This window comes from Rhamphochromis sp. 'chilingali' (genome assembly GCF_963969265.1).
Source record: "Rhamphochromis sp. 'chilingali' genome assembly, chromosome: 9".
NCBI lineage: Eukaryota > Metazoa > Chordata > Actinopteri > Cichliformes > Cichlidae > Rhamphochromis > Rhamphochromis sp. 'chilingali'.
Window position 1 is genome coordinate 21,463,571 of NC_137936.1, and position 15,832 is coordinate 21,479,402.

General features: G+C 40.8%; 1 protein-coding gene across 4 annotated transcripts; it reads right to left on the minus strand.

The window, feature by feature from the left end:
* Positions 1–1,309: 1,309 nt before the first annotated feature.
* Positions 1,310–13,860, minus strand: rereb (arginine-glutamic acid dipeptide (RE) repeats b). Of its 4 annotated transcripts, none has more exons than XM_080891036.1 (17): positions 13,610–13,860; positions 12,711–12,759; positions 11,698–11,822; positions 9,468–9,567; positions 9,286–9,384; positions 8,833–8,913; positions 8,549–8,702; positions 8,316–8,402; positions 8,020–8,213; positions 7,671–7,829; positions 7,143–7,253; positions 5,464–6,599; positions 3,846–4,050; positions 3,060–3,762; positions 2,828–2,968; positions 2,560–2,728; positions 1,310–2,330 (listed from the first exon to the last, which is right to left on the minus strand). In XM_080891036.1, the coding sequence occupies exons 1-17, from the start codon at positions 13,633–13,635 to the stop codon at positions 2,297–2,299; spliced, it is 3,573 nt and encodes a 1,190-aa protein (XP_080747162.1). In that variant the 5' UTR covers positions 13,636–13,860; the 3' UTR covers positions 1,310–2,296. The 4 variants fall into 4 exon arrangements, with proteins under 4 accessions (XP_080747162.1, XP_080747163.1, XP_080747161.1 ...); XM_080891037.1 differs by having other exon boundaries at positions 2,560–2,734; positions 13,610–13,858; XM_080891035.1 differs by having other exon boundaries at positions 7,671–7,832; positions 13,610–13,858.
* Positions 13,861–15,832: the final 1,972 nt, after the last annotated feature.

Below are 15,832 nucleotides of genomic sequence, written 5' to 3' on the forward strand. Positions count from 1 at the left end.
AAAGTTGTTTCCAGCCTCAGTTGTTCTGGTGCAATTTTTAGGTCAAGTATGGACAGTATGTGACAAAGATATTCAGGATTTATAGCTTCAGTGTGAAAGAACAACAATGCAGTTTAGAGCCACAAAGCAGAGATTTTACAGCGATATCAGGCATTTTAACGTTTTATTAACTTCAGTGTGTCACTTCTGGGTAGGCCTGAGTTGATACAAGGACCATAACTAGACATTTTAGATTTGCTCACCACCTTCCACTTTGAATGTCTTGTTGTCCTAAAACACACAGCTGCATAATGTCAGAGCAGCTTAATTTCGACCAGATGGAGAGTGTAAGTGGTTGTCTGTGTGGAGGAAGAAAGGTTTTGCTGTAGATGTCTCATATGTATTTTGCTGTATGTTGGAGGGAAAGGTTAAATAGTTGACAGAAAAGCTTTGAATACAAACAGTGGCTCGCAAATGTCTTTGTTTGAGAGAATCTTAAGACAAAGTCACGTCTGTGTGATTTAAGAGGTGTTTAGAGGGGCTCTGGCATTTTTCAAACATTTTCTACAAGATGAAATTATTCAGATTCAGCTGAATAAGGTTAACTCAGCTTATTATTGTGGAAAATCCTGGGTAAATTAAAATAAATAAACTGGTTTAGTGTCAAATTTGTTTGTTTTCTTCTTGGTTCCGTTATCAGGTAGGGGGGCACAGAGGCACAAGTGGGGAGATGTTGGTTTAAAATTATTAAAAAGTCAGCGCAAGATCTCCTATGATGATGTCACATCCTGCAGGTGTACAAATTTCAAGCTAAACAAATTTCTCATTAGTACCTTCAACAAAACACAAAAGACAACAATTTATATGTTTAGTTGGTATTAGTGTCTCAAATTTATCTTGTTGCTCTTGTGAAATGACAATTTTGTTCAAAGATTTTCATGTAAATGGTTGTTGTCAAAACACTTCATGTGATTTGCTTTTAGTGCCACAAACGATTAAATGCAATCAAATCAAGAATGAGAGCCTTTTCCTCTGTCTGAACACAAGCTGAACTTCATAACCTCCAGAAATGTAAAATTAGCTGCAGAATGGTTCTACTAAGACATTTTCACACATGCACATCAGCCCTGGTGGAGCTGTATGCGAGATTGGCAATTTTGTGACACACCGGATTGGCTCTAGATGGATTATAACGTGCCAACTCCCTAGAACGTGTCTGAGGGAACACAGTAAGAGAATTAACTGCCTTAACCAAAGTGAGTATTTCAACTACACTTTTAGTGTCTCTTTGGGAAAAAGGAAGAGCAGGAAGTGCAAATAGGACATGGTGTCAATTCAGAAATATTTATTGAAATAAATATGTCATGGATACACTTTCATATCATGTCACATAAATACTGAATTTGGGCAGTTCTTTTTAAAAATGTTCAAGCTGAAGTTTCAATCCAATTAAGTTGTTCTCATTAAAACTGTAAATACGCTTTCCTAATAAAATCAATTAAAACACTGTCTGTAAAGACAGATCATGGTCCGATTCTAGTCACTGCAACTAATAATACTATATACTGTTTTTAGCTTATGACTTACTTTTGTGCTGGATCAAGGGTCGAGTGTTCACAACTACTGTTATATCAACTCGCTCATATAGGTACAATCTCAAAAATGAATGAATAAAAGCTTCGGTTATAGTGTGAAAAGATATCTTGATATATAAAACTTTCGGATTTAAACAAATATTTAGCAGATTTAGGAGTACATACAACCTCTACTATGCTTTCAAAGGCTAAACATCACAATGCAACTCGCTACTCTAGTTTGGTGAAAACTGAAGACTGAGTCATGCTAGGTTATTACAATCATCCACACATCAATTTAAATGTCATTCTGTACAAGGAAATCTTTTAGAAATCATTACAGAGATAGTTATAGTTGACACCAAAGTCAGTCTGTTTTCATATCCTTTATAAGAGCTGAATTTTAGCTCATTTAAGTGACTGCATAACAAACAAGTTTTTTAGAGTCACTTTAAATCTCACATAAGAGTCAGAATAATAATATTATTATTAATAATGCTATTATTATCAGTGTTGAATATTATAATAATAAAGTAGTATAAATTTTCTAGTGATATGAAAATCTCAGACGGACTTTGACAGTCGCATTAAGTGCTGAACAAGGAATGCACATAGAGATCCACAAATATTTTTCTAAAATATATTAAAACAAACAAAAATGACACAAAATATTCTCTTACAGTTTCAAAAGTACACAGTATTGGGTAAAAGTTTAGAGTTTCAGGGCATGCACCTCCTTGGACTCAAGATGGCTTGTCACCTTCTTTCTTCAGACGGCTTTTGACAAACAGAAAAAGAGTTAGATGGTGCAATGACGTGTAACAATTGACATGAGTTTCCCTGAGCAGTGTTGACTGCATGTTGGACATTTTGGCAAATGATGTAAAAGTATCACTGAAAAGTACAATTTCAATTTGTACCTTGCGCAGTTAAATGGTCAAACATGAATTCAGATAGAGAATTTTATTATTCAAATTACTAAAGTGACCGAATAGAGAGAGCTCACCTGTAATAATCCTCCTGACCTGGTAGAGGGCCTCCATGCAGGTGATGCCCGTGCAGCCACTGCTGCTCCATTGCCATCCTCTGCAGCTCTGCAGACTGAGCATGCATGGCCTGAAGCTGATGAGCTGCAGACATCGGAGGAATTGGGCCCTGCAGCTCTCGTGGATACGCTGCTCCTTTTCAAATTTAAACAAGGTCACAGTGAACCAGTGGAATTTAGAAATGAGTCAAGATGTGGTCTGTGACTAAGTACATTAAAGACTACAAACCAAATAGTGGGTGGCGCAGCATCTCATGATCATGAGGAAGATCGCTAAGTAAAGGGTTGGGGATTGGGCCTGCAGGGAAAGGGAATCGGGCCAAACGTGGTCCTGTTGCCAGAGGATCCACTAGTGGATGAGGGCTTGAACCTGTTTGAAGAAAAAAGAAAGACCTATTGTAAAAAGCTAAAGTAATATTAAGACCTTGATATGTTGAATACTGCTGAATAATTAACTTCACCTTGACCGAGGGGGTCCTGTTGGTGCAGGTGGAGGTGGGAGTGAATGTGAGAGTGTTGGTGATGATGGGGTGTAACATTAAGCATCTGCAGCCTGGCAGCAGGATCAGTCGCCACTGAAGCCATCCTCTCAGCGTGAAGCCGCTCTGCAGTGAGTCGCTCAGCGTAAGTCAGCTCCGGGCGCAGCTGAGGTGCCGCTAACACCATTCTTTCACGCTCTAGGTGGTTCAGCCCAGGATGGAACGGCGCAAAGGGATGTGGGGGCCCAGGTATGTGAGGAAGACCTAATGGCCCATGTCTTGCAAAGTGCTCCATAGGGTTTGCAGCAGGGTGCAAGGTTTCCAGGTCTGGGGGTTTGACCTCAAAGCCAGGCTTCATCCTCTCGCGTAACTCCCTCTCTCTGAGGTTCCTCAGCTCACGCTCTCTGAGGCTAGGCTCAGCACTGTACAGGCCAGGCATGTGATAGGCCAGCAAAGGGTCACCAGGGGTCAGGGACACATAGAAAGGATGGTTGCGGTTGGTGGGAGACATGACATGGGGTCGGGCGTATTCGCTTAGGGTGCGCAGGGCAGGTGTGTCTGGGCCAATGTAGGGAGGAACGGCTGCTACTGTGGTGGGCGGCTGCTCAAAGGAGGGGCGTCCGTGGCCTTGAGCCACCATTTGAGCTTCACTCATACGACTGTCATGAGAGGAGCTGGATGCTCTCTGTAAGCAAATGAGAGATAACTGTTGACATGTTTTATGTAACAAAAAGGGGAAAAATGAAATTAAAAGAATATTGCACTTACAGCACTTCTGTCGGCCTCCCTTTCTCGCTCTCTCTCTCTGTCCTTCTCCCTTTCCCGTTCTTGTCGAGCACTGAGCTCAGCTTCTCTCCTGGCCTTTTCTACAGCTTCCTCTCTTTTCTTGGCCAGCTTGGAGGATGGCAGTGGAGTAAAGAAAAGGTCTGTCCTGGCACACGAGTTGTAGCCACGATCCAAGTGCTTGATAAACCTGAAATATTTAACAGATATGCATTTATGAGCACTGAGTATCAGCTTCATATGCACAAAACTGCATTACGAATCATTCAAAAAGTTTAGCTTTTATATTATAGACGCAAAGTCTAATGAAATTTAAACAACACTTTCATTTAATGTTGATTTGCTTGCAAAAATATCTATTTTTAGATGGTTCTTTAAATGAAGCATTGAGATTTTTCTTCACTTAACCTGAAACTCATTTATGTATGTTTATTAAATTACTCTCAGCTATTAAGAAACTTTATCAAGAACCAGTATTACAACATTGTTTATGCTCATTGTTTGATTGCCTTACGTCCATCACTTATCTGGAAATGAAAATAAAAGTAAACGTTATGATTTTGATCTAAGTCTCCCAATACAAAGAGCTTCAGACAGACTTCAGGCAGATTTAAAAGCCTGGTGAAACATTTGAAGGGCATTTTGGATCAACTTAAGTTCTAGTCGAAGAATGAATCATTTTGTGTGAACTTCCAGACTAGCTGAGGGGTTGGTGTGAGTTTATTATCCTGCCAATTATTGTGTTTTCAATTTTTTTTGTCACGCTTTACAACAAATTAATAATATCAAAATCTAAATTTTGACCGGAGACAAACAGAAATACATCCAGTCAATTTGGTGGAAAAGCAAAATGTGCTGCAAACTGGCCCACGGTTAAAGCAGCTACTGTAACAGTAGTTCCCATGACTACTTGTATATGAAAAGTGTGACTTGTATTGATACATAAAATTACCACCACAGTCTACAGTCCATTTCAGCTGCATTGCTCAGCTCTTTGACTCTGCTCCAATACTTTTACTCTTTTAGGTGTCATTGCTCTCACACATCTGTTTGTTTAAAGCTTCAAGAATTGGTGTAAAGAACAATAAAATATAAAACTTAAGAAAAAATACTGCCATCTTGAGATCACAGAGACTTACATCACACAGACTCTCACACACCCTTTGCACTGGACTTTGATTTTTATCTCAGCTACGCTCCTGCATAGTTTAACAAGTGCATCATACTGAGTTGTGATGCTATCTGCTGACACAAACACACTGAAAAGATGAAAACAATACCAGCTATTGTATTGTGGCTGGTAAAAATTCACTGTTCACTGATTGCCCAGGACAAAAAATATCAGACAAGCAAGTTCAGAGAGGAGATAATGAGCCTAGTGGAGAATTTCTCAGCTGAGTAAAGATGAGATATACTTTATTGTTCTCAGACATTTCTCAGACAGAAGTGCTGAACGCGAAAGGGAAACATATTTTTCTCACAGGTCAAAACATCTTTTAAAAGGAGAAAAAATGCTGGACTGACATTTCTCAGGTGATTTTACTGCACCTGTCAAGTAAAACCTGGATTGTTTTTTGCAACAAACAAACAAACAAAAACATACCGTGCAGACTGACTGGCATGACTTGCCATGTTGACAATGGTTGGCTCTGGTGAGGGGCTTCGAGGTGGAGACGGTGGGCTCTCAGCCTCCTCCATCTCATCAAGAGGCTCCTCTTTAACCTGAACTTGCGAACCTCCTGCAGCGCTGCCAGACGAAGGTCTCAGAGGAAGAGATTGGAATGATGGCTGGAGGCTCGGTACAGGGCCAATAGCAGCGGGTGTTACAGAGGTGAGGGGGTGTGAGGCTGCAGCAGGTGAGTAAGAGGAAGTCATGTTTTTTCCAGAGTTTGTCTGCACCTGAGAGATCACTGGAAGCTGGCTTGGAAGTGAATGCACAGGCAAAGGTTGTGGCATAAGCTGAAGAGGGGGAGGGGGAGCACCTGGAGGATGCTGGTTGGGCAAGGAATTGAGAGGCTTTAGAGCAGGAGGCGGCGGAAGATTAGAGGGCATCTGGGGGAAAGGTGTAGCAGACTGATGGGGAAGCTGTTTGTGTGAAGGTGGAATAGGAGTAGTGGGAGGAGGCTTGACTTGAGGACCAGGAAGAGGAGGCTGGTGGAGCTGACCATCCCTAAAGAAGGATGGGGGTCGTTGTGGGGGCAAAGGTGATGGACCATGCAGCTGCAAAGGCTGCGCAGAGTTGAGAGTGGATGGGATCTGAAATGCTGGAGGAACAGGAGACTCCTGTTCCAATGATGATGGCAGAGCAGGTGGACCGGAAATACAGTGAGGGGTGGGCTGTGCACGGCTATTTGTGCCTACTGTGGCAGCTGACTGGCCAGTGGCGGCCTGAGGGGGATCTGGAGAGGGAGGAGGGGGGCTCTGAGCTGGGTCTGCAGAGGGTATGCTTTGCAGTAGCTGGGGAGTGATAGGCTGTGAGGGGAGGGCTTGGGGGACCGGTGTGTCAGCTAACACAGCAGTGGGGGCAACCGGCTCTGATGGAACACCGTTGGGCTGGGCAGATGAGTCAGAATCACTCTCGTTGCCCTGCTGAGGGCTGGGAATGCTAGGAGAAGAGCTTCGGTTGTCTTGATCGATGTCTTTGGTGTCACTGCTGCCATCGTCCTGAGCACTGCGACTCTCTGAAGAGCTTTCCTCCTCAACCTCAGCCTCACCCTCTGAACGCGAGCTCTGTGGATCCTGGAGGAACACACACACACACACACACACACACACACACACACCAAAAAGCCTGGTTCATATTGTACTTAAAAGTGAATTCATGTCTACAGTAACTGTGTTTTTATATATACTGAAGAACAACAGGTTTTCTTTAGATATTATGGGGCGATCGTGGCTCAAGAGTTGGGAGTTCGCCTTGTAATTGGAAGGTTGCTGGTTCGAGCCCCGGCTTGGACAGTCTCGGTCGTTGGGTCCTTGGGCAAGACACTTCACCCGTTGCCTACTGGTGGTGGTCAGAGGGCCCGGTGGCGCCAATGTCTGGCAGCCTCACCTCTGTCAGTGCGCCCCAGGGTGGCTGTGGCTACAATGTAGCTTGCCATCACCAGTGTGTGAATGGGTGGATGACTGGATGTGTAAAGCGCTTTGGGGTCCTTAGGGACTAGTAAAAAGCGCTATACAAATACAGGCCAATTACCATTTTTACCATTACAAAAATGATGAGGATCATCATAAAAGTGTTACTGCAGCTTTAGTTTGCAATAAGTGCTCATGTGCTCTCACCTGTGTCTTTGGCCTTTTAGGTGTTACTTTCTCAGGCTCATCGGGCTCCTGAGCAGCACTTTCCCGTACACGTTTTGCTGACTTTTGTGACGTGACCTCCTCTTTTATCCTCTGCAGAGGACAAAAATGTCATTACTCTCCACAAATTAGATGACTCCAACCGACAGAACTATACACACATCGTAATGCTGTGCACACAGCTGTTTAAATATTAGCTTTGTTAAAAGACCGAAAGTTGAGGCACACAACGATGTGTGCTGCAGGTAAAGTTTCTGGGCTGCCTTTCCTCATCACAGCCATCCCTTAAGACTCTCTCCATTTAAAGCAATGCATTATCAGGGACCGTAACATCTAGTCTTTTTCCTGAAAAATTATGTGGTTGTCAAGGCAAAAAGAAAAAAAAAAAAAAAAGAAACCCACACTCCACTGTTTGGCAGCAACCAAAGTGACCCACAAACAACCAAGCTAGTATCACAAGATAATTCCAAACAGGTCCAACAAGTATACGAATAGGTAATCATGCTCTACCTTGTTTGTTTTCTTTGTGGATTCATTCTTAGTATCTGTGGAAGACGATCTCAAAGAATTGGAGATGGATCCACTCGGGGAGGGCTGGTTACTGGACTGCTGATCCTCACTGGTCGGGGAGCCTGTAAGCCTTCTGTGGCCACTTCGTAACGATGATAACTGCTTTAAAAACAAAACAGAACACACATTTAATATTGTTAAAACCCAAAACAAGGATGACAAGTATCCCTTACTCGCAAAACCTGCAAAGAGGTGAAGCAAGACTTAAAGCTATGAAATCGAATTTAATTGTAATCTAATGTCATTGGTAATAGTGAGTGTGTGGCTGATCTGCCAGCCTCACGCTTACAGGTGCTCTGCTACGCCGTGTCCTCATGGCATGCTTGCTGTTCACTTCTTCCTCCACTTTAACAGGTTTAAACATGAACGGAGCGCTTCCTGACTTTGGGGCTGACGGCAGACATCCGTGTTTGTTTTCATAAGTACGACAACTTGTACACAGCAAAGGGTTGCCTCTCCCACCCTGGTGCCAATCCTTAGAAGCTGTAACAAGAAAAATGGCTTTAGGTACAAGTTTCACTGTTAACTGTTTAAAAACAGCTTTCTTTATCAGCTTTTAGCCACTGTTCTAAAACTAAAACTCACTTGTTGTGCCACAATGACTGCAACTCTTGCTTTCCTGTTCACTGTCTTCACTATCAAGATCATCATCACTGGCAGAACTTGCATCCACTACAAGAAAACAAACAAACATGCCAAAAACAGCTTAGACCAACACAAAGTCCAGCTCATAGGACTGCCAAACCTCTGGATTTTACAATTACCCCTCCATTCAACAGACTTGGGGACACCTTTCCAAAGAAGCTTATGAGGATTACCTGAATAATTTCGAGACTGTGCGTTCAAAGGAGAAGCTGCAGATCGGGTTTTTGCTTTGCGAGAGGACGGCTGCCTGCGCTGCTGTCGGTAAGCTCTGGTTCCTGCGGCCTCTGGTGTTTTCTTCCAGTGGTAATAGAAAGTGATCAGTTCTCCCTGATGACAAGAACACAGATAGTCATGTTATGACTGTCATGTTATGGCTTTCTGATCAAAGATGTGACAACAGTGACATGTTACAATCATTATAAATTGCTTTGTCTGCAAAAGCATAATGTGAAATTACAGTCTTTTTGCTGGGGAGAAAGTCTTTCCGAATGCGGAAGAAATTTTTGCCATATTGTCTCAAGCCTTTGATGAAGCGTTTCTGTAGGGAGCAACAGAAGGCAAAACAAATTGAATGATATTCAGGCAGAACACTATTACAAACAGGAGCTTTCAATAAACATGCAATTGATTTACCTTGTAAAACTAGTAATCTGCTTTTTAAAACATGTAGCTGTTACAGACGCAATGCTACTGCAGAGATGCATCATATTAGATTCTATCTGAAGAACCATTTAAGATGCAGGCAAACTGCCCAAATAATAATAAAACAAAATACATCTACACTACCCGCAAATACTAAATGTGTTACATATATTTAAACCCTTTAGAAATTGTATAAGCTTGCACAAAGATCTAAAAAACCTTTAATGCAATATAACTAAAAAAAAAAAAAAAAAAAAAAGGCTCTCACCACGTCGTCTCCCGACCAACACTTTTCAATAAGTTTTGGCAGAGGCTTCTTAACAAGACGCTGGAGAGCTTTTGCTGCATCATAGTGACTTGCATGAAGCTAAAATAAAAATTGTGGATTTTAATACATCTGCAATAAATGATGCTGGAAAATAATAATATGACTCAAGTTGTGCCTCATACCATGTTCAGAGCATTGAGTGTGGTGTCATCACGGGAGGCTGCTAAACATCCATCCTCTGTGGATCCACCATCACACATCCCTGCAAATGCCGCCATGCTCCTTGAAAATAAACAGAAGTATTTATGTTAACAAGTGAAACCAATGCTGAAGGGGTACCTTTACCCTTTCTTAGTTTGACATTACTTTTCCTATGTTGCCTGCTTACATGATATTTAATAAATCAGGCAAAAAAATAAAGGCGAGAACAGCAATGCAGCTTAAGAGCAAGAAAAGCAACATTTATATCATTGGAGTAGAGCTGGGCGATATGAGATTTTTTCATATCACGATATGTTTTTTTCATTTCAGGCGATAACGATATCTATCACGATATAAGCCAAATAACTATATTTGTAAGATTTAAATGTGCCGTTGCTCACAAGTAAAATGTGAAATAATCAGCAGCTTGTTTTTAAATATTTATTTCCCATAATAAGTTCAACAGGGTAGATGTACTCAGATAAATAAAGGCAAATATTGCAAACTACACAAAAGGCAGCCGCTAAAGCGTTTAAGTTTCAAAATAGAACAAACGAAACAGACTAAATTGTCAATTCCACTTAGAAACAAAGTATTAATTCTAAAAATAAATCTTAGTTTGTGTTACAGAAGAACAGACAAAACAGACTAACTTTTGTCAATATCAAATAAACTGAGAACTAAAAGGAAATTCTCAATCTCTCCTTGTTGTATAGCTGAGCTTTTCAAACAGTTTTAACAGTTACTTTAGTCTGACAAAAGCCGAATGACGAATTAGCGCTTCCAGTCAGAGACTGAAGCTACGTCCACACGTACACGGGTATTTTTGAAAACGGAGATTTTCCGTTTCTGTTTTTAAAAAATTATCCCGTTCACACGTAAAGGCAGAAATGAAGGAAAACGCTGCTATGAACATGCCAAAGCAGCAGGTGGCGCTAGATTCCTAACCGTGCAGAAATGTTGGCCAATCAGAAGTCTAGAAGCCTCGGTGGGAAAAAGTAAACAAAGCTGGGGCATAGAAGCAGAACAGAGTCGTATGTGTGGAGGGACAGTAACTGTGTGTATATGTAAGCATTTAAACACTGCAGAGAGTAGAATTAACAGTAACAGTATTGTAGAAATTCATTTCACCGAAACAATAACGTGGCGCAGTGTGACGCATGCACCAGTTTATTGTATTTCCAGACTTGCTTTCGGCACAATTTACAGTGCACGCTACTCTATTTTTTGTCAGACTTGAAATAGCTGAAATACCTTCACACTACGGAACTTCTATGGCTCTTCCGTTCGACAATCTCTCCGGCATTGGAACCGTCATCTGTTTTCTCTTCGGTCACGCTCGGTTGATTTTTCTAGTCGGCACACTCATTTCCTCCATTATGCGCTGGCTCCATTACCTGCTGGCTGCTTCCCAAACAAACACATGTGCGGCTTGGCACTTGTGCTGTACGTAACAAGTCACGCGACGTGATGCTGCGGCTGTGATTGGTTCGGCTCTGCGCTACTGAATTTGGATCGGCTGACCTTTTTTTTTTTTTTTTTTTTTTTAAGAGGACAAGAGCGGCGAGGTCTATCGCGATAGCTTAATTTCTCTATCGAGTAAAAGTTATATCGCCCAGCTCTACATTGGAGCACTATTTTTTTTTAACTAACAGGTACCGACGAATGAAAAATGTTGCTGAAATGCTGAATACCAACAAACCACCAACACAAGCAACTGTAAGGCCAGATTAGATACAGCAGTATTCACTAAATCCCTGCATCACCGCCTCAATATTTTCTAACTTCAACATAACGCAGCAAAAAAACTCAAAACAAAAAGCACAATAGAGTCTGAACTGACTGAAATCTACTGCAACCAACCAGAAAAGAAATTATCTAACAACAATAGCGAAACCAAGAGTGGTTCTATTTTGCATGTACTTCCTCATCTGTAACACTTTCCTGATGACTGTGTCAAAAGTGGGCCGGTAAGACTGGCTCTCTTTGCCTTTTAGTATTTTTACACCAATAATGGTACGTACTGCCAAAACACATTAAAGGTTACATAACAGTTTTAGATTATTTTGTAATCAAAAAGTTACATCTGTATTTAGCTGTTCAGTAAGGGCACTGAGTTATTTACTATTAGATGTTATTGTAAATTTCTGAAGAAATTTTATACATGCAATTTTTTTTTTATTTGCAAAAGGTGCCAAGACTTCCACTTACCTAGCAGCTCTGAGGTACATGAGAAGGTCACAGTCATTGACCCCAGGCGTCCACATGAGCTCCTCACTCTCTGTTTGAGTTTGCAAACCAGGCGCAGGCCGTGGCTGCAGCTCTGGGAGCTTGGCCTGCAGTGCAACAAACGAAAGGCCAAAAGCACAGCAATTAAATAATCAGTACAAGGGACAACAAAAGCAAAACTTACAAAGAAAAAGCTACAAAAAACACATTATTAGCATGTGTATGAAGTAAATAATGGTTTAAGGTTTTTCTGGTTATCAAATAGGTTTAGCAAGCTGAGTTACATAATAGGATTTCCATGAAGAAACCGGAATGTAACATTAGCTATGAAAGAAACATTTACAAGGGATGCATGTATATCTTTCTTTAATTCACACAGGCTCAAATATATAAATCTTTTATTTATTTGTTATTAGTCCTTTATTTATCCAGGTAAATATCTCATTGAGATGAAAAATCTCATTTCCAAGAGAGACCTGGCTCTTGGCAGTGCTGACAAAGCCGAAGCCTATTAACTTGATTGACAACTGGTAGTTTCTCTTTGCCACCTTAAAAAGGATTTGTTTGACAGCACTCATTGGACTGACCAATACTTAGGTATATTGATTTTCCTTAGATCTTGAGTTCCTTGGACTTTCTCATTGTTCTGAGTATGTATATGTATATGTATGTACACACACACACACACACACACACACATATACATACACACACAAAAAGAGCAGGATAATACAAACAAACAAAAAAAATCACTGGAAACAGCTGTGGTTATCATACAAATTGGTGCAGCCCTACAAATAAGAAAAAGTTGTGAAACTGCAAACCTGTGCAAGTCCCTGCAGGTTTGAAAGACACATGTTTAGCTACATTGTTCAGAAAACACCTCCTAATCTCAACAAGTCTTGTGGAACTGGCTGTACAGTGAATCTAGTAGCTGGTGCATTTCTTAATTATAGTTTATTTATAAAAATAAATAAATAAAATAAAGCAGCTACCTGATGACTTGGCCCCACTCTGATCTCTCCCTGTGTGCTGTTTAGGCTCCTGAAAGTACAGAAGAAAAACAAAAAACAGGCAGCATTACATTTCTACACCAGAGCAAATTAAACTCAATTGTATTAATTAACTGCAGTCTGAAATGCATACACATGTATTTAACAGGTAATTAACGCTGTACGGTATGTAGTCAGGCACAAGATCAATATTTGCATGTAACTTGTCAGAGTAGCTTCCCTCGCACAGACTGCACAGTGATTTCAGCAGTGCGATAACATCCCGCCCCTCCGCCTCTGTGGGCCAATCTCAGCCGTGAGCAGCGACGTTTCCTTATATTACATGAATGAAATCCGACGCTACAGCCATCGCAAAACCCTGTCAATCAATCATACATGAGCTGCTAATTTCTACGGACACCATTACGAGAACAGTGTGTGCTACTTTTGGAGATCAGACTGACAGTAAACCCTACCCAGCCTAGTTAACCTAAGCATTCCATAATAATTATCAACATTAGCATGCCTAACATTTTGACACCGATTAGCAGTCTCTCATGTAAATACATGCCTCACGGGAATTCCACAGCCGATTCAATAAATGTTTGCAAACTCTACCTAAGGTTAATCCAATTTACTGACATTATTTACACGATAGCTGCAGAAATAACCGTGCCCAGAAAAGCGTTTTGACAAGCCCGTGCCATTAGCTGCTAACTAGACAGTAGCGTTACGCTGTTATTTTGGCTAGCTTGTTAGCCAGGCACGAACTTCGTGACCACTGACACTCCGACTATTTCACACAAGCTGCTCTCAAAGTAACGCGGGGAAACACTAAAACACACATTTCAAGACAACTAAATAATGCGACGTAAATGAAGGCGGCGAGTTAATGAAGTTACCTCCGCGGACTGAACAGGTCGTCCATGTCGAAGGATGTTTGGATGTGGCTTGTTGACACTACGCAGCGCAGTCAGCGGGCGATACACACAAACTATGCGAATCCCCTATTACATGGCTATTCAAAATGGAGGCGGTGTAGTGGAGGGACTCGCTCTATTTTTTTTCCCTGTGCAATGACCTCAGCAGCCACAGCTAAGACTTCAAAGTTGCCTGGGTGTACATAACTGAGCATGTGCCGCGGATCAGCAGCAAGCAGCGCAAACGATACCGAGGCTTCATGATCATCATCACCACCACCAGCAGCTGCTGCTACCGCTGCTGCACAGGCAGCCATGAATCAAACAACACACCATACTGTGTGTACTGCTGCGGTTATTAGACAGCATTTTGAAACACATCACACCACATTGACCGCCACCTACACAAGCTGTGATTTAGACAATACACTTAATGCGGTTCAGCTTTTTTGTTGTCACATTTGCTTTGAGTTCACCACAAACAGAAGTAAACAAAATAACCATTAAATATTACATACATGTACATTGCAACCCGCCATATTGCAAATTGTTAATAATAATAATATTAATATATAATGTAATAATAACGTTAAAAATAAATTATTATTATTATTATTATTATTATTATTATTATTATTATTATTATCATTATTATCATCATTATCATTATTATTATTAGTTTGCACACACTCTTCATGGGAATGGCTGTCATGGTAATATTGGACTTTTAATGATTTGTATGAACTGCTTTTTCTCGCGCTCTCTCCAGGGTCAAATACTGTGCGGCAAACATTTTAAATGTCTATTTAAAAAAACAAAAACAAGAATTGGGTGCAAAATTTTGAATTTATTTTGGATTTTCTCTAATCCACACAGGGTCAATAGTACACACACAAACATGCACTTAAATCTTTTATTAGGTGGTGCTGAAGGTTCACCATCGACATCTAATTAGTGATCAAAACTGACTACAACTAATAAGTTTCTTTTTGCCAGTCGCTGGACTGAACAATACTCTGGACGATAGGGAATCCAATGAACTCAGTGGACATCTAAGAAGAATTGTAGAACCATTTCTAAACTGCAGATTCCAGGATCTTCATTACACTTTTGTTAACACTTTTGCAAATATCTGGAGGAAGACCTAAAGTGTCACCCTGAGATGACAGGAAGTTGTTTGAGATATTCAGGAAGAACCCAGAAACCATCATGGCTCATTGGAAATTGGTGGAATACCAGCATCACTGTCCACAGTTAAGCGTGTTTTTAAATTCTCCCTCAGCCCTCCCAGAATCTGGTTCTGCTGGAGGTTTCTTCCCCTTAAAAGGGAGTTTTTCTTTCCCACTGTTGCCAAGTGTTTGCTCATAGGGCATCCTTTGATTCTTGGGGTTTTCTCTGTATTATTGTAGGGTCTTTACCTTACAATAAAAAGTGCTTTGAGGCGTTACAGCTGCGTTACCTGAATGACAAGAGGCATGTATGTCCTGATTTGCTCTAAAATTATACAAGTCTGAATATTCTGAATCTTCCTGCATCTTTGGTTTGGACATTTAAGATTTTATGGGAGAATCACATTTATATTAGTGTTTGCGATTTACTTGTAATAGTTGAGGATAGCGTAAGCCCTATTTCAAAGTTGATCCTCTCATGTCTGCATATGAGAAGGAAAAACACAAAACAAAAACTAAAAACAGCATCAGGAGCCAGTTTAACTAAAAAAACAAAACATCAAGAACGAACTACTACAAGTGTGTTTTGCTGTTGTAATATACACTGATCTTATTAACAATACAATACAATTTTATTTATATAGCATGTTTAAAAAACCAGAGGGTACATCAAAGTGCTTCACAGTAAGGAATAAACAGTAAATGATTACACTGAACTGTAAGTCATTAAAACAAGCTAAAATAGAGAACAAACAAAAGCAAGTAAGTAGAGATAGAGAGAAATCATGATTATCCAGAGAAATGAGTAGCGAGCAATTAATGAGCGGTGAGAATTAGTGAGTTGGAAAAGCCAGGTCGAATAGGTACATTTTCAAGCGTGCTTTAAAGGATTGAATGGAGTCAGAGGGACGAACAGTAGCAGGAAGACTATTCCAGAGCTTTGGTGCTACAGAGGCAAAGGCACGATCACCCCTAGTCTTCAGACGGTGCCTGGGCTGGGCCAGAGGTAACTGACCAGATGATCGTAAAGAATAGC

Excerpts from the sequence above, each read along its gene's own strand:
- rereb (XM_080891034.1), bottom strand. The coding sequence starts at position 13,635 with ATGGACGACCTGTTCAGTCCGCGGAG. Across the intron at positions 8,703-8,832 it reads TTCTCCCCAGCAAAAAGACT|GGAGAACTGATCACTTTCTA; the intron begins GTAATTTCACAT and ends TCTTGTCATCAG. Across the intron at positions 8,403-8,548 it reads ACAGTCTCGAAATTATTCAG|TGGATGCAAGTTCTGCCAGT; the intron begins GTAATCCTCATA and ends GTTTTCTTGTAG.